Genomic DNA, 22,221 nt, shown 5'->3' with positions numbered 1-22,221 from the left:
TGCTGACCTGTTTTTACACCACAAATCGCAGTTTAAAAGCACATTTGAGAAAAGGATAAAAACAAATGTCACACGTGTGGAAAACGCACCGCGTAAATGTGCACACCTGAACAGCGATAATCTACAAGCGTTATTTAGTGCGGCCCCATCAGCACTTGGGGGCCATGGTAAGTAGCCTGTCATCTTTATAACAATTCACAACAATGACAGCGGAACCTCAAAACGAGGAGTGGTCTGCGGCTACGCAGTCCGAAGCGGAGAGCCCCCCGGAAAAAGCTAGCTGTGAAGCTATGGGGGAGCAGAACCAGGAGGACATGGAGCTGCACTACAGCGTGTCTAATGGCAACGAGTCGAGTGGAACCGATTCCCACCTTAACGAGCCCAGCAGGAGATCAAACTGTACTTTCAGGAGACCAAGCAAATCAACCGGAAGCAGCAACAACAGGTAAGCAGTAGCTCCAGAATTCCTATCAAGATGTATAGATCAACTGTTTCCCCCGTATACGTGCAGAACAAATTGGTCTAATAGCTAACTCGTAAAGCTATATTCTTGATGTAGGTGGCACTTTGAACGAGATCTGCTTGATTGCCCTTAGCAGAATGCATGGGTTAAGTTTGCTTCTAGGATTCTTTTTGTATAAGAACTTTTGTTCTATAATTTCCAATTAAGAAAGTTGTTTTTTTTTTGTACAGTGAACAAATGGAAAGAGTTCGTTCTCACAAGGAGCTGATGAGTATGGTGCAGGAGATGAAGCGGCGCCTGCCTTCCGAGAAGATGAGTCGCAGCAAACCAAGCACCGTAGATGCTCTGAACTACGCGCTGAAGTGTGTCCAGCAGGTCCAAGGTGAGCCACTCGCTCTCCACGGAGAACCTAGAACTCCCAATTTATATGCCTTTCGCCTATAATAAATAGGTGTTTATGGCCGGGGCGATTTTAGTAGAATTGTCTCAGGCATGTGTGGTTAAAATTGTGAAATCTACGGCGTTCCAATATTTTCCTATTCCGGTCTCTGTTTTTTTTTTTCTCATTTTAATTTTTTATGTATGTAGATTTTGTAATAAATCATTTCTTCTCATTCTTTAGCAAATAGCGCATTTTTCCAGGTCCTCGGGGACAACGGGACATCTCGAGTGGATTCATCGGTACACACGATCGAAGATTTAGAAACCATTACATTTGAACACCCGCCGAAGAACACGGTATGAATACCAAAATACCATTTACTAGTTTTAACCAATTGAGTGACGCGTGATCAGCTAATCTGCTTAACTCCGCCATTTAATATCTAAGGTACTGAGACTGGTTAGCGTTTCATACGTATTCTTTAAACCCATACCTTGGCAGGGGTAGGTAACGGTTCTCCAGTTGTATTTGAACTCTAACTCTCCTGCAGCATAGTCGCTGTCTGGGGTGATGGCCTGATGTGGGTCACCTTGTGGGTTTAGTTTTATTTTGAAACCTTCGTAACATAAAAGTAACCAAATCTTCCTCGTTTGGACTTCAACTTTCAGGATACGTTTGTGATTGTGTTTTCTCTGACAACCGGAAAAATGGTTTACATCTCCGAGCAAGCGGCTTACATATTAAACTGCAAGAAGAAACTGCTGGATTCCTCGAGATTTGTAGAACTTCTAGCTCCTCAGGACGTCAGTGTCTTCTACAAACACACGACTCAGTCTCACCTGCTGCCCTGGAATATAGGTACAGAGACAGGTAATCTTAAAAGGATGGGTCCTCGCATCTCTTTATTTGCAGTATGCAGGTCTTCGGCCCGGTGTGCGTGACCGTAGTGTAGACCGGTAACTTCAGGGTATTCTTGCACCCTGCAAGGAGTAGTAACTCTTGGGCTTGAGATCAAAATTCAATCTTGATTTAAAGGGCTACTCTTTTAATATGTGTTCACTGAATCGCAGGACTTGGTTTTAGGAGAAGCTGCAGCGCAGTTCCTCCATAGTCTGATGCTTCACTAGAAAGCCCTGGGGTTGGATGGACAGCAACTTAAAATTGTGCTCAGATCTTCAGGGATCCTGGGACTGTATAGGACTGTCATTGTCCTACACATTGTTTCCGTTGACAAATAATGTATATTTTTATTTTTGCAGCATCGATGTATGAATATACGCAAGTGAAATCGTTTTTCTGCAGGATAAGGTAAGCTTTTAAAAGCATAAATTATAACAGTATCGGTACATTGCCTGGAAAAGCTTACTGTATGCACTTTGGTAGCTCTGGACCCCGTATGCCACCGGTCAGAAGGCAACCGTTTCTCTATGAAATCCGCTCAAGAGACTGGGATGCCGAAGCCGTCCTACGTCACTGATCCCTGATTTTAGATCTCCCCTTATAGATCTTCATTAGTCAGGTGGGGAGGTATAAACTGCGTTTCACACAGAGCATTAGGCTGAGCACACATCAGGGGGACGCAAACAATTGGACCCCAAAATAAATATACAAGTCATTATTCCTGATAAAATGAAGGGTGAGATTTGTGAGATTCTCCCTGTGCCTCTGTATGAGAACCACAGTCAGGGGTATATAATGTATGCAGATCTTAATCCACACATGACATTAATTAAATGGAAATGTGTATTCCCTTACGAAAAAATTACTGATGTTTTTCTGAAGTAATACTGCGGTTTTTTTGGACATGAAAAAACTTCAATACTGCACTTTTACTGCACTTTTTTTTTTATATTGCAAACCTACAGTTGTGCTTCAATGTACTGCAGCTTTATTGCATTTGTACTTCCTTACAAAAATAACTGCAGTACAGTGAAGTGCAAATGCAGTAAATGTGCAGTATTGCAGTTTTTTTCATGTCCAAAAAACCACAGTATTACTTCAGAAAAACTGCAGTACTTTTTTCGTAAGGGTTTTGTTGCATACTGAGCCAGGGAAGGAATCCTCGTGTAAATCCCGAGCTGCAGCGTTTCAGCGCTTGGCTTATTTAATACTCGATATTTTATGATGTAATTTTGTGGTGCGTTCACCGCTATTCACTATTATACCAGTACGTGTAGAGGTGGAACCATACACTCTTTCCCTTTGTTTAGGGAATGCTTTACTGTACTGAGTACTTTTAATATGCATTCCTTAAATATATATATTAAATAGTGACTTGGGGAGAAGCTGCAGCTGCCTTCCTCCTCCCTGGTCCAACAATTATCATCACTGGTTGGCTGCTTCAAGCAGCCAATCAGTGGTAGGAAAGCAATCTCGTAAGTAAGTATATAATGCACAGAAAATAGCTAGGGGAACAGGCAAAGGGACTCGAGAATCCCCCATGCATTTGCAAGGAGCACACCATGAAAATTTAGAGACCCCCGCCCTATTCGTTTTCAATGTGCGGATAATGGCTGGGGGGGGTCCCTTTCATAGTGCTCTTGTCTTTTAATAGCATTTCTTAAATATCTGGGATGTTTGCTAAAATATGATTTTCTTAAAACCTTTTTGCAGTTTTTGTGTTGCTAATCCTTTCCTTAATTAAAAAAAAAATGCATAAAAGATCCAGAATGAGGATAAGCGGGAATATAATGGGTTTTTTTTGTCCGTTGTGTGTGTGATTAAGTAACGATCAGGTTTCTGTCTGTCTGATGCAATTAAACGATCCCCGAAAGGATTAGAGTAACCTGTGTCTTCATCCCACTTAGTGCTCGTTGTCGCTTCCCCACAATGCGGAAAATCCTTATTTAATATTCTTAGTTTTTTCTTTTCGTTTAAATTTTTTTTTTCTACGCTCCAAATGTCAACACCGCAGCGGTGGAAAGGCTAAAGAGCCCCACGGGGCGGCCTGCCATTCATGCTGCGCTGACTTTTTCTCTCTCCGTTTCAAGCGTTTAAACCTCTTTCAAAAGGATATATTCCGATTGCATTTTCTGAATTTAAAACCTGCTTGTATTATTTAAATACCCCAGGCTCCCTGCCTGCCGCCCTGCTAGGAGGGCAACTTTACTCTATGACCGGTTTTCACTGAATGTTAATTCATGCAGGGATCGCGCTGTGCCGGGTGCGCCAACTCTTCCACCGAGTAACTAGAAATTGCCCTTACGATGGACTCTGGACTGATTCGCTTCAGGCTGCCAGCGTCTAATGGCTTCCAAGATCAGTTGCACATGCACAGTTGCCAGTTGTCTTAGTCACTGGCCGAGATGAAAGTGTGGCTGTTGAGACTGTTGGCAGCTATGGTAGCGGTCAGAGTAAAACGCCCAAGACCCTTGCCCAAATTTTTCATTTTTTTTTTTCAGACCTGCGCTCTCCTGGACTGCATTTCTATTCCATTTCTGTGTTTGTGAATACATAGTTCCTGTTCTTTGGCAGCTCTACTGACTGCATAGAACTGATGGTTTGATTTTCTGTTTTTTTTTTCTAGGGGTGGTAAAGATCGGGACCATGAACTCCGCTATAATCCTTATAGGATGACGCCCTATTCGGTCAGGGTGCGAACCTCTCCCGATGTCGAACCAGAGCCGTGTTGTCTTGCGTTGGTAGAAAAGATTCATTCGGGATATGAAGGTAAAATCAGCATGTTGGACGTTAGTGGTGGGTGACAAAGAAATCTGTATTTTGTATTAACGTTTAAGCCTAATTGTCAGATCTATCCATCATGTTGAAGTCCATGTCTAAACCTCCGTCACCCACCAAAGTCTAGTCTTCACATAGCAGGAGCTTGGTTTAGTTTCTTGATTTTGTTATTTTTCTCTTATTTAGTCTTCTTCTTTTTTTCACTCTTAACTTTTCAGCTCCCAGAATTCCTCTAGACAAAAGAATCTTCACAACAACTCACACGCCAGGCTGCGTGTTTCTTGAAGTAGATGATAGGTACGTTTTCACAAAAGAATGTATAGAAAAATATAAGTATAAATGTGTGTGTTAAATAAATAAATTTTTTGAGTACTGGGTGTAGATTAAAGGCATACAAACAACATGTATAATGCGCATGTGTGTGTATATATATATATATATATAATATAATCTGCGTTAATTTATTGGATTAGTGAAGTGGATATTCTGTATTCAGTGCATACTCTGGGATTCCATCACACTATACGACCGTATATCACTTCGCCCCCCCACTACGCCAAGGCACCCCGAGTCCTTGATAATGTTTACTTACCAAGGAGCTGAATCGGTGGGACAGCACCGCATTCTAACCCAAAAGAGACTCGCAAGCAATTTAAACCCTCCTCTGGAACCGATAATGAGTCTCCTGTGCCTCCGTATAGTGTGACAGAATCCCCGATTATTTATGCCACAGGTGTTTTTTTGATTGCTATTTCTTGGGGTACGTGCTGGATTCTTTTTTTTGTACTTATTGGTCATTGTAACCCGAGAATCTGAATGCGTGTAGCTTTTTAGGTTGTGCGCTCCCCTTTCTGTGTATTTTTTTGTAATATTCAGTATTGTCACAACGTACGCTTTGCTTTTTCACCTGATTTCAGGGCTGTCCCGTTACTGGGGTGCCTGCCCCAGGATTTGGTCGGAACCTCCGTTTTGATGTATATACACCCCGAGGATCGTCCTTTGATGCTGGCCATGCACAGGAAAAGTAAGACCCCAAGACATTTTCCCTTCTGCATTCGAATAGTCGATTAATTTATAGATTGTGTTGACGTGTAAGCGTTTGTTGCTTGGCCGAGGTTATATATTTTCCAGCCGTGTGCAAACAAATGGCTATATATTCTTTTTCTTTACATCACTGATTTAAAAAAAAAAAAAAAAGCTTCCACTTGACTTAAAGGACATACCCGGATCATCTGCTGTAAACATGTTTATTACACGCCATAACAAAAACACATAGGCTTTCATATGAGAAAATTTGGGCAGCAAAGCTCACATTCATAATTTTCTTTTCCTGGGCTAAATCGCATATGCTTTTGCAGGATATACATAATTGTACCCGGATATCACTCAAAATAATAATAAAGTTGGGATACGATAGCTCTGGAATACTTCATACAGTAGGATTTATTGTGTTTTTTCCCTTTTTTTTCGTAGTCCTGAAGTACGCCGGGCAGCCGCCGTTTGAACACTCGCCAATCAGATTCTGCACGCAGAACGGGGACTACATCACGCTCGATACCAGCTGGTCCAGCTTCGTCAACCCTTGGAGCAGGAAGGTGGCTTTCATCATCGGGCGCCATAAAGTCAGAACGTACGTTAATAGCTGTTCGTTCGACGTGGCACCTGTGTTTTGGGGGGAAATTAGTGATTTAAAGTAATACATTTAGCTGATTTTTGGATGATGTATTTTAGTCTTTAATAGTTCCCTGCTGCCTTCAAGGTCTCGCGTTCCGCAGAAGAATATCTACACTCTGCTTAATTTTAAACTGAAGTTTTTGCTTCTGCTTCTCACAGGGGTCCTCTGAACGAAGATGTTTTTGCTGCTCGAAGCCGGGAAATTATCAATGTGGACAAAGAGATTAAAGAGCTCCAGGGGCAGATCTACAAGGTTCTTCTACAGGTGAGGGACACAAACGGAAATGTTACTTATACTGTTAAGAAAGACCTCTATCTAACTTGCATGACCACCATGTAATCTTCACCTCCAACTAACTTCCGCTCGAAACTCTACGGTATCGTGAAATGATTCTCATTCTTAATTTGATTGAAACGTGCTTTGACCACGAGTAGCTGAAACGTGGAGGAACTCGCCACCTCTGACTTGCGGTATCTTCAGGACATCATTAATGATCCATTGACGGTTTTAATGAGCTTGGCAGGGGCTGAGCCGCAGAGCGCCGTCTAGGATGAATGAGTGGGTTCGTCTGAGAGTCGGAGATGTTTACGAGTAAACTCTTTGGCCCTGGTAACATCGGGATTATTGGTCAGTTGTGAGTTATGGATCCGATGAAAAGCTCTTCGATCAACTTAAAGGACAAGACTTTAGTATGTTGCATGAGATGCTCATACGCTGTACTTCTGCTCGGCAATTTAAAACCAAGATGTTAATGAAACGTCCTTGTTTTAAATTGGGATCGAACGATCTCTCTCCTATTGACAAAGGAGCTAAAATATGGTAACGGTTTCTTGAGCCGCATTAGCATTTCATTCTGTTTCCCGGCCCCTTGATGTTTTTACTTTGGGGCCTTAACATTGATACAAATTAAATCCTATATACATATAAAATATGTGTTTATATAAAAGACGGTTTCCTGTTTTATTCGAACGGGAAAGCCATTGAGGATTTATTTAGGCCACCATAATTTTGTGAGGTAGGTTTTGAAAGCTATTTAACGTTCTTTTTCTCCCCCCTCCGCCATTGTGAAAGATAATTTGCTTTCTACGAGAAAGAATGGAACATTACATCACTACTATACAGCACAGACCTGCTAAAAAATCTTTTGTTCAATGGGATGCCATAGAAATATGTAGCGGTCGTTGACCAACGCACAGCCATTGCTGGCTGATTCATCCGTCACATGGCTTTTTCGCTGCAGCTTCCCTGCCTCTTCTGGAAGTTACGGGCTAGAAATTTATTTTATTTTTAAATCTTCGCTAAATCCAGCGGTTACAGCATTTACTTCACTATAAAGGGCCATCTACATCCACAAAAAAAAAGCTTGGCTGGCCTTTTAATTGTTCGATCTGTTGATTCTTTGCTCGACCAGAAAAAAAATTCCCAATGGATAATGACATCATCGATTCAACATGACAAATGTACTGCAAATTCCTACTTTTAGCCAATAAGCCCTCTTGTATTTTTTATATTATCTCTATGAATGATGCCTAAATATAGTTAAATTGTTATAATAAGCTTATTGTTTAGCCTGTATGTATATTTAAATTAGACTTTCTCAGAAGCCACGTTTTAGTGTTATATACTTTATTTATGCCGGATAGCTGTAGGATAGAATATATGCTATTACGCTTTATAATATACGTAATAATATATGTTTAATATCTCTGTCTTTTGTGTTTATCACTCAAAAATTTGTATTTTTATTTTTTTTTAGCCCGTTCATAACAACGGATCCAGCGGATACGGCAGCCTGGGTAGCAATGGATCTTACGAACATTATATAAGCATAGCTTCTTCCAGCGATTCCAACGGAAACTGCGTGGACGAGACCCACAAAGAACTGGTAATCTCAGCCTTTGGTTATTTCTTACTATGAACATTGAGTAGATCATACCTGTTCCTGCTAATTGAACAGGTAACAGAAAATGCATTTTTGGTTTTTTCCCCCCGTTATTACATATATTAATACATTAAAAATAATCTATTCGGTTTAACTAGTGAAATGTTTTGTCACTTTCTAAATGACTGCTTACACGCTTATTAATTAATTTCCCTTTTTTTTTATTTTGTTGTAGATGACGTTAAAACAAGTCTGTACAGACATCAATCGCATCAAGAATCTGGGGCAACAAGTGTATATAGATACGAGAAGCAAACTGGTCCAAAAGAAGCGAGATGTGTTGGAAAAGGATGTGCAGAAAGGTGAGGAGATCATTGGGTCATCAATTAGATTAGCTATAAACATGTTTTCTCATGCTTAAAAGGTTACCGGACATAACAGTTACAGGAAAATGCTACATTGGTTGGTTTAAAAGGGAACATTTTTTTTCCCTAATGGAAGCAGAGATGTTGGTCTTGTTTCTGTTTCTTGGGAAGTATTGACATGAAGAAGAAGAATGATCGATTTAAGAGCTGTGCCCTTCTAGACTTTCCCTTCACCACCCTTAAGATCTAACCATTCTGAAATCCCCTTTATCACACTACCCATCTGTGTCTTTTGCGCTTGTTCTAGATTAATTTCAGTTGATGACTTCAGATGTTATTTCTAGACTTAATCAGCAAACTTAACAAAGTTTTTTTTCTTCTTCTTAAACAGTAAAGCCAAATACAAATATCTTCTTGAGACCGCATCAGGAAAATGCAGCCGTTGAAGGACAGGCTGCTTCGTCTTGCGATGCATCGAGAAAGGGGCAACACTTACCCTCATACCAGCAGATCAACTGCGTGGACAGTATTATCAGGTGATGCATTGTTTAGTGATATCAGAGAATTTCCCCCAAAAAGTCTATCGTACTCCTACAGAAAGGCAAAATATTCTTACTTCTACGTTAACATAGCCACGTAAATTACACTCCCTACTCCATATCCGTCGTAAACCACTTCGCACACTTTGACTTGCTCTCTAATAACATCAGATGATTTGCCACAAAATTACAAATATACCAGGCTTTACAGCCTAAAATATTGGAAGGCTAAAGCACTTTTTGTGTGTTAAGCTTAGAAATGAACGATAATACTTCACCACGTTGTAATTATATTTTCGCTGATCAAACGCCAGAAGCTAATGTATTCAAACTTATTGTTAGAAGTCTTCTTCGGGTATTTCAGAATGTTAACGTGGTCTTGGTTCTCTAGGTATCTGGAGAGCTACAACATCCCAGCATTGAAGAGAAAATGTGAATCCTCGATAAACACCACGTCGTCTTCATCTGAAGATGACAAGCAGGGTCATCAGGAACCAAATGAAGGTAACCGATGAATTACAGTGTGCCAGTTTAAACAGAATGAGTCACTGCGTTATTTAAAGGGGCAGCTCATACATTGATGTTTAAACTAGAATAATGGAATATTTAATGCGCACGTCTCACCACGTCTCCAGGCATTATGAGAATCCAGATTTTTTAGAAGGATAGTTACCTACAACAGAGCTGAAAAAAGACCCATGAACAGGGAGTGGTGTTACATTTAATAATGAAAGAAAATAACGGTATCCATGGTCCAGAGATCAACAAAACCAAAAACTCTCCTGAGTGAGACCACAGGACCGTGTGCTTATGGACCATGTCCACAGCAGGTTCTGAGATGGTTCAGATACGTGTCTTGTGTCACGTGGTGGCCACACTCCGGACGTCTCTGCGATTCAGTCCGGTTCTGATTACCTCTACCCTGAATGGTTTTATTGATCCCTGGATCTTTATGTTCGCATGTTTTATTACTTTTGTGTCGTTGTTGTTTGTATAGCACAATGCATTGGTTACTCCTTTCCTACTCAAAGGGTTAAATGTGACAGTCCTATTAAAAAGCTGCCTAAAACCCATTTGTACATCTCATTAGATGACTCGATGTTGCCAGTCACACTCAGTATAGGTAGCCAGCATGCCATCCTAACTTGCCAACTTTATCACTTTCCTTTACCCTGCAATCCGGCAAATGGAAACCAGTGGAGAAAAATATTACAAGCCGCCGGTGACCTGCCTCCTTAGGTCTCCCTTTTGTTATGATGACTTTTTTTCCTTAAGTACATCCCAATTGACTTGTTGCCATCTTGTAAATATTGTCGTTAGTAAATGCTGGACAAATATTGCCCTTTTTAGATTATCTTTGCCTGTGCTTTTTTGGATATGTGCATGTTTAAAGGGACAGGTTAGTGCCCCATACCCACTAATGTAGAATACTTAGTTTGTAAGTACTTTATTGTTTTCCTGATAAATACATCTTAAAGAACTTATTTCAAGGAGAAGCTGCAGCGCATTGCCCCTCCCCCAATGTTTTTTTTTGGGGGGGGGCACTTTTTGGCTGCTTGAAGCCGTCAGTCAGTGGCAGGAAACCAGTAGGAGCTCTTTCTGCGTATGCATGTGGCCCTCTGGGGCTTTCACGTGTGCCAGTCCTGAAGCTGGCTGACAGCGGGCATACAGCTTTGGCTAGGCAGAGCCGGGGGATGGAGAAAAGGACATTTTTGACCCCTTGAGTGCCAGAGAGGTGTGCAAATTGGTTTCTCTGCCCTTTGATCTACAAACGATTCACTGAGCATTGTATGGTTAGTCCTTATTTATGAAGCTATCATTTATTCTTGATCAGTGTTTGAGGTACCAGGCGTTGCACGGTTGTGTAAGTTTCTTGTTCATTCGTTATTGTTGTGTCTTGCTGTTTGTTTGTGTGAATGGTAAATGAGGTGTTCTGCAGACTAAACGCGATGGCCGTGTTCCTCCGCACATTTGATAACGTCTTCCCGTTTCTGTAAAAGTTTGCCCTGCACGCTGTATACACATTGTCCCTGGTTTCAAGGGCAGGAAGATTATCATTATGTACGAGAAAACGGACCATCGTAGCGATGGCTTTCATCTGACTTTAACATTCAGACAACGGCGTGGAAAGTACGGACGCCGTTCATAGGCATTATGTTACCATAGGATTAGTCTCAGAATGAAGCTTCTTAAAAGCCTTCATAGAAGGAAGCACCTCGGAGCTGTTTGAAGATCAGTATGATGAGGACATCATGATGATGATGATGAGGCGTTTTTGGTCTTCTAGATATATTTTGCTGTTGCTGCAATGCTCTTCGGATCTCTCCTTATCGCGCTTTAAACATCAGGTAGTGTGAATGCCCGGCAGGGCTGGACCGCTCAGCATGGAGATAATTTCACTGCCTCTTTGAAGAGCCGCTGACCGCCATGCCGACAGTCCAGCCGGCTGCCGAACGGGCATCTTCTGCAGTTTAAAGTGCTATTGGGATGGAATTAAGGCGTTGGAAGAATCAGATTTGGAAATTTTAAAGTACAATCTTTTGTTTAATATCAAAAGTTTTTTTCGGTCATAAATACTCCATTAAAGGGCAACTGTCACATCTAGATAACCATAACTGAGTGTAGCGCATGAAACTGCATGCCAGTCATGTTGTTATTCTTTAAATAAAAATTAAGGTTTTTTGTATGTCCAGCCCAGTCATTCCATGTAAATGACCCTCACTTTCCTATGACCCCTTTGGGATGACTGCCGCGGTATCTTGCATTCGGCCCGTGTAGGAAGTTGTCCTTTTATCGTGACGGACTCTACCTGTGCCTCAAGATCTTAGGGTGGGACGAGGCAACATCAAGACGGCGGTTCCAGCGCAGAACAGCGATCAGTTTCATGTTAATACTTGAAAAGATTATCTGGAACGTGACAGTTGCTCTTGAATCCAAGCATCACGGTGCCCCTTTAAAAAAAAAAATCAAAAAAAAAAATCTGGGTCCATTTTGACTTATGGAATTTTCTAAAATCAAAAAGCTGACTGTCACAACTTGCCTTCACACTCGGTGTCATCGCATTTGTCTTGTATCGTTGCAAGATGTTCCTGTGTTAACAGCACCCATCTCCACGAGCCAGTTATCTGCTGAGTCGATGGTAACCACAGATGCTCAGACAACAGCCGCCGTGGTTGGAGCGCCGTTGACAGATCTGACCCTTTCCATCAAGGCCATGAGCGTGGTTTCTGTCACCAGCCAGTGTAGCTACAGCAGTACAATTGTGCATGTTCCACAACCCGAGTCAGGTATCTCATTAGCTTCCATTCCTTTAGAATTTTATGATCACGCAGACAAATTGTCTTTATTTTTTTTATTTTTTTTTTTATTTAATTTTTTTTTCCCCCTTCCACATTAACTTTTGGTTATATCAATTGAACAAGGGTTATATCAATTGAACAATATCATCTATCAGGTGATATTTTTCCTAACCCAGTAAAACCCCAAATGAAATACTTTTTTGCTGCACCGTGGGGAAAGAATAAAAATGAACTGTGCGCACTCTCATCCTCCTTAATAAGGTGAAAAAAACATTTAGCGCACAGTTCATTTTTATTTTGTCTTGTGGTTTTTGGATTGATCAGAGGATCAATCACTCTACCTGTTGCACCTCAACCAGAGATATTTCACTTTTTTTTTTTTTTTTTGCTGGTGTGCACCTACTGATCTTTTTTTCTGTTTATGGCGAATGAACTAGACAAGTAAATGAACCTGTCTAATGACCTCGGTGGAACCTGTCAGCTTATTGAGTCTGACTGTTAAGCTTAGATTGGTTACAATAACCATCAGTGGCATGAATTTCACTATTTTTGTATTTTTTTTTGTATTTTTTTTTTATTCCAATCATCAAAAATGAAAAACTCAAACAAATACCGAGTTGTAATCCATACTGATTTTTTATGGGTTCATACAAATTGATTTTTCTAATAAACTCTAATATATTGCTAATACATTTTATGTATATATATAGATATATTTTTGTAATGAATGATGAACACGCAGTATGGATCTGCTGGAGTGGAGATCAATTTCTTTCCTTTTCCACCATCGCCATTTTTTTTTTTTTTTATTTCACTTTCTTTTCAGATTATAAGTGTATGATAGGCTAAGTGTACTTTTGTGCGTTCCGCTGTACTTTGTAGCATTGTGAACATGTCCCACTCTCTTCTTGTGTTCATTCAGAGGTCACAGCCATAGAAGATGCTACGGGTGGAAGCGAACAAATTGAAATGAGGTCCTCCCAAGCCCCGGGGTCCTCCGTAGCACCCGAGGAATTTAAGCAGGTTGGTTTAACAAAGGAGGTTTTATCCGCTCACACTCAGAAAGAGGAGCAGAATTATGTGGATCGGTTTCGGCAGAGGATCCTTCAGTCTCCATACAGCAGCTACCTCCAGCAAGACAGTAGAAGCAAAGTTTGTTCTCATGAACAAGGTGTTGAAGGTACTTTGACGCACTTTACATTTTTCTGCTTTCTGTCACCATTATTATTCCAGAAGCTCATACAGCAATAATACATATACGCCATGCTCTATTAGGGGTATTTACGCTATGCATCACCATATGTACAGCACCATATTTGAACTTTGAATCACGCATTGCTATTGTATTGCGGGTGTCGTGAGGTCTTTTTGCTCTACGAGCTCAAGCCCGTGCTATCCCACGGTTTTGCCGAGCATCCCTTAATGAAGAATTAATTTAATGTTAGTTTGGTTCACCTTTTGCAGCCCATCACTAATATTTACTATCGCAGAATACATGGGCTTGGTTATTTTTCTAAAGCCGTGGGTTTTTCTTTTTGTAGGTGAGCGTTCTTCACATCAGACTACGCCAGCTGCCTTGAAAAAAGGAAAGAAACATGGGAAACATAAACGTCAGAAACCCATGGAATCCTCAGACAGTAACGGTTCTCACCCTAATTTGCCTCCACGTCTGAGAAGACAAGGCCCACTTCCACAGTCTTGGCCACCATCTGAAGTATCTCATCCAAGCCCCTCAAACATGGCTTTTCCACCTCCAGTGATGATACCCATCCAGCCTGCATATCCCATGCCTGGGTTCCCTCTTCCACACATGAGCTCAGCCAATGGAAATTTCCCCACCTCTTCCATGGCACCTGAATGTCCGCCACAACCATCAATGCCCTACAACGTACAGCCGTTTCCTGGATTTCAGTCTCCGTACATGGGTACACTCATGGCAGTAATTCTCCCCAACTACAACGTGTACCCGCAAATGAACCCGCAGATACCTCAACCTTTCTTTCCACCTCAGTATACGTGTCCAACTTCATACCCGTATACCGGAATGCCTGCCACGGCTCAAAGCATGCCGTCGCAAATTCCCACGGACTTTATGGACCCAACCTCTCGAGCCTCGTCTCCCATGTCAGCTGAGGGACAGCAGGAGGTCCAAAGTGAAGATCCACGGCTGTTCAGTAACTCCAGGAGCAGCTCGCCGCTGCAGTTAGTCCTTCTTCAGGAAGAGCTGCCAAAACCTGTAGAAGCTCCAGAGGGAACCAAGGCAGAAAGCCAAGCGGATATTAAATGTGTAAGATTTATAGTATCTTTATTGTTAGTCTAGTGTCCCCTACTACAGAAGTATCAGTGACAAGGAAGGGCTCCCATTTAAATCGGTGGAAATTCTTTACGCATGCGCACTGGTTTAGAACGGTGGAATGCACCTTCTACAGGGCATTTAGCTGGGGGGGGAAGGGCAAGTGCATTTCGGGGGATTTTTGAGAATCTCCCTGTGTAATTTGCAAAAAACTTTAAAGGGACAATGCACCCTTAACATGTGTCCCTTTAACAGCCCCCAAGGACGTCTTGAGCCAGGTGTGGTATCTTATTTTAGCAAGGCTCTTTAAGTTATCCAAATTTTTGTTTTCTAGACTGATTTTGGTTTCTTCACCCCTAAATTATGTAGACCTAGCTTCGGATATCCGTAAAGCATCTTTACCTTTTGAAAGCCTCTGTAAAAATAACACTGCAGTCACCGGTGCCCTGCAGGAGGCATCGTTATTTAAAGCTTCCCCAAGTAACGGGGCTGATTATGCGTTCTGAGCGGGCTCGATCTTTACCCGTATGCTCTTCTCTCTGCAGGCGGACACTGCCGAGGACAGCGGCAACAACGACAGCCACTCTGCCTCCAGCGAACTCTTTGATCTATTACTCCAGGAGGACTCGCAATCTGGCACCGGATCCGCAGCCTCCGGAAGCGGATCGGCCAATTCCAGCTCGTTGGGCTCTGGGTCCAACGGTTCTACCTCAAACGGGACTTCTGGAAGTGGAATAGGTAAGAACGTCCTTTAGTGAGGGAGTAGGCATTCATTATCATGGCCAAATAATGCTCAAACAATGGACAAAAATAAAATCAAAGTAATTAACTGTATACCAGGACTGCTTAGTGCCGGGACGGATTTTCCTAATTCAAGACAATCAAATCATGATACATTTTGGATGGGTGAGTGGGAGACTTTTAAGTAATTACGATTAGGCTGACGGGACGTTCATGACTTTTCACACCATGACCGGTACACATTACGTTAAATACCTACTTAGCCAGCCGTATTTGTCAGTCCTTGTATACGTAGAATTTTTTATTTTTTTGGGTAATTTTATAATATTCATCAGAATCTGATAAGATTCATATTTCAGACTTTTAAAATTTCCCCCCTAATGTTTTCTCCTAGCAGCTGCATTTTCTTTTCTTTTTTTTTAACCATTGTTTGGGTATTTTACTAAAGTGATAATGTTTCTAATATGTTTTACAGGTAACTTTTCTGTGCTTTCCTCCACTTTATCTTGTCCAGAGTGACCCTGACATTTTAATCAAGTTATATCTTTTGTTTGGTTTGTATTCGCAAAAGGGTGGTATTCATTTTTAGAAGCAACACAGAGCAGTTTATATTTAATTTGTTGTGTGAATGCCTTATTTATTTTTCACTCTGTCAATCTACAAGATGTAGCCAGATTTGGGGTTTCGGGGTCGTTTTATTTATTTGCTTTCTTTTCTTTTGACACATTAAAGGGAGTAGTAACAGCAGCAAGTACTTTGCTAGCAAGTCCTCTGATACCTCCAAGAAGGGGCATAAGCGACCGGAGGTGGTGGAAACTGATGATTTCCCCAAGGCGGCAGGAGACTCCATCTGGACGATGATAGAACGTACACCTACACCTATTATGATGACCTACCAGGTACCTGAGAGGTAAGACACGGACATGCTATCTTTTAGCCTTGTGGCTAGCGCTCTGTTTTATTTGCCCTTTCCAGTTCATCAAGCCCTGCCCTTCATGGACATGGATAAGATGTTCTTTGGAGGCTTCATAAACCTTTTGTCCACTGGTTGCCCAAGGGACAAGCAGCTACTGGCTTGCTATCCCCCTCTAGTGCTTGCCCAACGTACAGGTTGCATGTCCAGTTAATCACACTGTTTTTTTCTAATGCACAATATGTTAATTTAACCCCCCCCCCCCAGAGATAAAGAGACCCTGTTGAAGGAAGACTTAGAAAAACTGGCTGCCATGCGGAACAAACAGCCCTGGTTTACGGAAGAGCAGAAAGAGGAGCTTGCAGAAGTACATTCGTGGATTCGGAATCGGACAATCCCGCAAGAAATAGACACACAAGTAAAGATAATTCATTTTTTATGTGTATTTAAAATTGTCAGCGAAGTCATGCTTTGTAAAGCAAGTGAAAACACTCCGTAGATTTTCTGCGTATGAAAACTTAATCCAGTCTCTGTTCCAGTATGGTGACGTTTGTATGTCCAATTGCTTACATCCCAGCCAAGCTCCATATTTTAATAGCTAACTGGGCTGGCACGTTAGTTTCTTTCAAGCAGGGTGACAACACGGTGAATTTAAAAACATCCTCTTTTTGACCCGCAGGGATGTGTCACGTGCGTGAATATCGCAGCATCGAACAAGGAGACAGAAGAGGCAACCGAAAGCCCTGCGGAGATCGACACCAAGGCAGATGAACAAGAACAGTGCCGGAGCAGCCCCAGCCAGGGGGACTCTGCTAACTCGGAAACATGACGCTCCTTGTAAATACTTTTTTCTATGACATTTTGCAAACCTTATTTAAGCTCATTCACGGCACAAAGACTTCTGAGGATTTGCCTACTTTCTAGAATCCTTTTTGATCTGTTGAAGAATCCCAATCGTTTTCGAAAGACTGACAAGATGCAGCCGAAAATTTACGTCGCTGGTCAGTTGGTGTCGACTAAATGCGGTGATTTACATTTCCCACTGGAGCTCCTCGGTGTTCCTTGGAGAATGCCCTCATAAGTTCTATGAACGTCAGGATACCGGGGATGTTTTCCACGATCCATCTACCGTAGTTGGTTTCTTTGCGCACCTTACTGTCAAACATGCTTCATGTGTAAATATCACCCACATCACACAAGTGATAGGAAACCCGTTTATATAACATTTTGTTTTTGTAAATCTGCCTGATAAAATATTGTGTAGAAATTAACTTATATGTCGTTCCTTTTTTTCTTATGAAATGGTATGTGGATACCTGGTAAAATGTCGTCGTCCCCCACCTGAGACCCAAGTGATTTCCAGCTAACAGTAAAATAATTTATATCTGCAAAAAAATACACATTACATACATTTGGGGCACAGATAAAAAGTGGTGTCCAAGTAGCAAACCAAAGTTCCTGCTGATTGGACCCCCCCCCCCCCCCCCGTTGCTTACTGCGGTGATGAGACCGCTTACCAAACGTTACATCAAATCACTTAATGTACATAACCCCTTTACGTACATGAATGAAAACGTGTCAAGAGTAAACTTGAGAAGATGCTTGTAGCACCCAGATAACCCTTAAATGCAATACTCGACTCGCATATTGACACGATTCACTCACTCTTGACCGCTGATTCCTACACCAACTCAAGTGGCACTCTCTATCAACTCAATCAAGCAGAGCCAACACTGGAGTTGACTGGAGGTGAGTATATTACCCGCGGGGAGATGTTTTTGGCCGAGCGTGACTCCTGTGCAACATTTAGCTGGGGGTGAATGGACCAAAGATTTTAAGGAGCCATGAGTGAGAGTGTGCATTTTAAGGAACAAATCCTTTATTGCCTGATCCTCCATCCAGTACATCCCACTTAGTGACCGCAAACGGACTCTGACCCACGTGGGAATGAACATCTCGCGTTTTGTGTCTCAATGTATAGCTGTTCCCAGTCATTATGCGCCTAGCTTTCTGCTTATCTTTTATTGTGACCTAACTCATACATGAAGATTGTGGTTATTTTTAGGAAAATGTATGTATTTTTCTAATGTGTTTTACTGTAAATGTAAACAAGAATACCTTTAAAGAATTATGTGCGCACAGTATACATATAGTTGTTGTTTAAGACAGATATATATATTTTTGGAACTCTTTAACAACAAAAATATATATATAGTGATTTTCATTATTGCCAACACCTTATGACCGGGTTAGGTGATTTCATGTTAGAAGGGGGTTTGCCAAGTGAGACTCCTGTGTCTGGTTAGAAATATATTGACTTGTATGGGACTGTTTTAGGGACATGGAAGAAACACAGCCGACACAGGGACTTAATCCTTCTGCTAACTAACCGTTCATAAGCTTTATTTTGTGCAAATTAGAAGTAGCCAAACAATTCTTTTGTAGCATTACAAGCCCATGGAATGCAAGCCGAGAAAATAAGTGAGACCTTTATATTACTGTCCCGACGTACAGCGTTGCAGAATATGACGGTGCTATTTAAAATAATACTTTAGCAAAGAACGTAGATGACGGATGCAATGCCAGGCGTGCTATAGGAAACTGGTCCTTTTCGAAGCTTTACTAAAAGTCATTGCAACAATTGGAATGGATATATTCCCGCACGTAGAGGGACAATATGAGCCACCTCAGCTCCTTGAGTGATTCTTTTTGTGTTAAAATGCGGTGCAGTCCCCCTGTATCAGCTCCTCGAATGGGTGAATGAATGTACCAACAAATAAGTGAGTGAATGTATTGTATTTAAGGGGCAGAGGTGGCACACAGAGGCTATTTAGGGGGCAGCGATGGCACCGGCAGCCTTATTACAGTCCTCTTCTTGAGTAGAATGAGTCACGCAAAATTTGCATGTTTCATTAATAATTATTTGAGACAAATACCAAAAGTGCAAATATATTAACACTATGATAGTATTTTATGATTGACCAATTAATCTGTTGTTTTATTAAATGACAAGTCGGTTTCATTATCATTCAAGTATTTATTGAAAATATTTTTTACATTAAAGCTAATTTTAATTTTATGGAGATTTTCAGTTCCAACGAGCCTTGAAATACTGATTTGGAATTACTTGCTTTTGATTTTAAATCATATTTTCTTTTGAATGTCACCGCGCACAAACATTAATGCTATTATACTAAGTGGAGGAATGTAAAAATGCGTGGGATAGGAATATGGCTCAAAAATCAAAGATGAGACCTACTAATAGATTCTTTTGAGGATTTGCCCCCACCCCTGTTGGTAAGATTTGTGAATTAAAAATAGCCCTGGATATGAAGGTTGATTTTTAAAATGACAGGAATTCCAATATATCAAACTCTATTGATTAAGTCGTGTCTGATGTGACCTCCCGGTGACCGGTAATCTAGGAGCCCATCTGTATGCATTGCATCATTCTAGCACATACATTAAACACGCCATGCAGAGTTTTTGGACCTTCCGTGATGTCTTTTATGCATAATGATAGCTTTAGAGGAAGAAAACTACTTATAGCTTGTTTTTCGGTAAGTGTAATTTTTGAGTTTTTCTTTTTCGAATAAGGAACCATTTTACGTCAAGGAAGCTGGGATCTTTGGTTGGTTCCACAGCGAAGCTATGGTTCTTCAAGCAGAGAATGTGGCCATAGCAATGAGGTTCTCCTTGGTGCAGGTGAATATACACCACTATTAAAAAGTTTGGGGTCGCTTAGAAAGGTCCATGGTTTTTATAGAAAAGCTAATTTTGTCCATAAAAATAACATGAAATGGATTAGAAATCCAGCACAGGCAGAGTTAATGTTGTAAATGACTGTTGTAACTGGAAAAGGCTGATTTTTAATGGAATCTCTTCATAGGCGTACAGAGGTCCTTTATCCCTCCCATGACTCCTGTGTTCCAACGACCCTTTATCACTCCCATCACTCCTGTGTCCCAATTGCCCTTTATCACTCCCATCACTCCTGTGTTCCAATGGCCCTTTATCACTCCCATCACTCCTGTGTTCCAATGGCCCTTTATCACTCCCATCACTCCTGTGTTCTAATGGCACGCTGTGTTCACTGATCCAAAATTACGTTTAAAAGGATAATTGATGGTTAGAAACCCTTTTGCAATTAAGTTACAGCCAGAAATGTCCTAGATTTTCATGACCCCATACTTTTGAACCTGTATCATCAGAACCCCTAAAACGAAACCACGTTCTTTTATGCAGAACATTGTACTGTTACTTTGTTACCAGCTACTATGTTTTTTTACTTTGATGAACACTCTTCTCTTTTGGTCAAACTGCTGGTATGATGTATAATAATTTCAATAAACCTTTGGGTTAATTGTTGTGTGGATAGAACTTGCAAGGTTTATAGTACTTTTTGGGAAGATGTTGAAGGTCAGCGTTCCTCAACCTTTTGCTTCCATTGTCTTTTCTTCTATGCACGTTTGTGAACCGGTATGCTCTCCTTTTTGAGTATATTTTGTCTCTAACAGTATTAACTTCTGAAGGAAGGACTTCTAAGGTCTTGAAAGCTCCGGTTACCCTACATCTATGAACATCGGCCCCCGTCTTAAGAAAGTTCTCCTGCACCAATACACCATCCATTTCCCGCATACTCTATGGCACAGGACAGAGTCTGTCTGCCTGGACTATCTATATCGCTAATAGACTGAGCGGCACGTACCAGCAACTGATTACGGAGACATTTGTCACGGCCGCTGACACTTCTTTCGGGCTTATGACACGCTTGTTATGAGCAAGATTTATATAATAATGGGTCTGTCGTCAGGTTCCCATGTCAGAGATGGATGGTAGGGTCTTTGGTTAATCGATATCCCTGATACATGACCGAGAAGTTAGGAGCTAACACACCACGAAGCGCATACTTCACATGTTTCCACCAGAGTCGGTTTGAAAAACGATATATTTTAAGACATTTCGTCTTCATGTTCGAGTTCTGCTATTAATAAAGATTTTGCAGAATCTCAAACTCTACAATCTGGTTTTTTTTTTCCATATATTTTGGGAAAATAAATTTTCACGGCCTATTTTCCCTCAGTTCGAGTTAACTTTCAGATAGATTTTTTTATTGGTTTTATTACTGGGGTCCCGGGGAATGTATAGAAACAATAAACCAATAGAATTTGCCACCGAGACCATCACAGAGAGAGCTCGCTGCAGTTTACAAGCAGCAGTGAAATGACATTTTTTTATTTTTTATTAGGTCATTCTTAAAATTCGTACAGAGGACTTGAGTGAAAAAATATTCAACCAGATGCCGTTTTATCATTTTGACAATTTTATGACATGTCGATGCTGCTCCATATGCAAATAAATTTGTCTTTATGAAACGGTATCACGGGGAGAATGGACAACGGATTTCTAAACCTTTGCTTCTTTGGTTAACACTTTTATTTCAGAGCTCGGAAGGGACTGAAAACTGGCCCAGGTATGCTGAACTGGAAGAAAATGGCATTGCACCAGTCCCACATGGCCAAGTCACAATGACAATAGTGTTTATGCAAGAGGTTACTTAGACAATGGTGTTTATGCAAGAGGTCACTTATACATTGTATCTATTGTTTTCTTGTTCCTTCGCCTCCCTTTCCCCCCCAGGAAGCCCCTTTACATGTTTTGTCATCTTGAAGGGAAGGATGGGGTTCAATATTCCCATTGAGGGAGTGCAGCTCTAGAAGCGGAAGATCGGGAACTTGGTGATCTACTTTGACCTTTATGACCTTTATGACCTTTTGGACTTGTTCAAATGTCTTTGAGGAGGGGAGATTCACCGGTCGATAGAATCAAGTAACCTTAGGCTTTTTCCTGACACTTGTTCATTCCTTTGCTCTGACCATATGGTTGGCAGAAAAAAATGTTTAAAATGCAGCCCTGGGATCATAATGATTGGTTATTCATTGTGCTTTTTATCTGGGTTTTTTTTGTCATTGGATTCTGGGATCTGAGTCA

General features: G+C 41.1%; 1 protein-coding gene across 1 annotated transcript; it reads left to right on the top strand.

The window, feature by feature from the left end:
• Nucleotides 1–203: 203 nt before the first annotated feature.
• Nucleotides 204–17,059, top strand: PER3 (period circadian regulator 3). Its single transcript, XM_089502105.1, has 21 exons — nt 204–445; nt 694–845; nt 1,086–1,201; nt 1,514–1,715; nt 2,105–2,153; nt 4,372–4,514; nt 4,742–4,820; nt 5,441–5,547; nt 5,997–6,153; nt 6,357–6,462; nt 7,955–8,083; nt 8,316–8,442; nt 8,837–8,981; nt 9,376–9,487; nt 12,052–12,271; nt 13,206–13,454; nt 13,825–14,570; nt 15,122–15,314; nt 16,050–16,227; nt 16,498–16,648; nt 16,910–17,059. Exons 1-21 carry the CDS (start codon nt 204–206, stop codon nt 17,057–17,059), a joined length of 3,753 nt encoding a protein of 1,250 aa, XP_089358231.1.
• Nucleotides 17,060–22,221: the final 5,162 nt, after the last annotated feature.

This window comes from Sceloporus occidentalis, unplaced genomic scaffold (assembly GCF_023333645.1).
Source record: "Sceloporus occidentalis isolate IW3139 unplaced genomic scaffold, rSceOcc1.0.p SCAF_193, whole genome shotgun sequence".
In the NCBI taxonomy this organism is placed as follows: domain Eukaryota; kingdom Metazoa; phylum Chordata; class Lepidosauria; order Squamata; family Phrynosomatidae; genus Sceloporus; species Sceloporus occidentalis.
The sequence above is the reverse complement of the archived record's forward strand: the minus strand, read 5'-3'. Positions and strand labels throughout refer to the sequence as shown.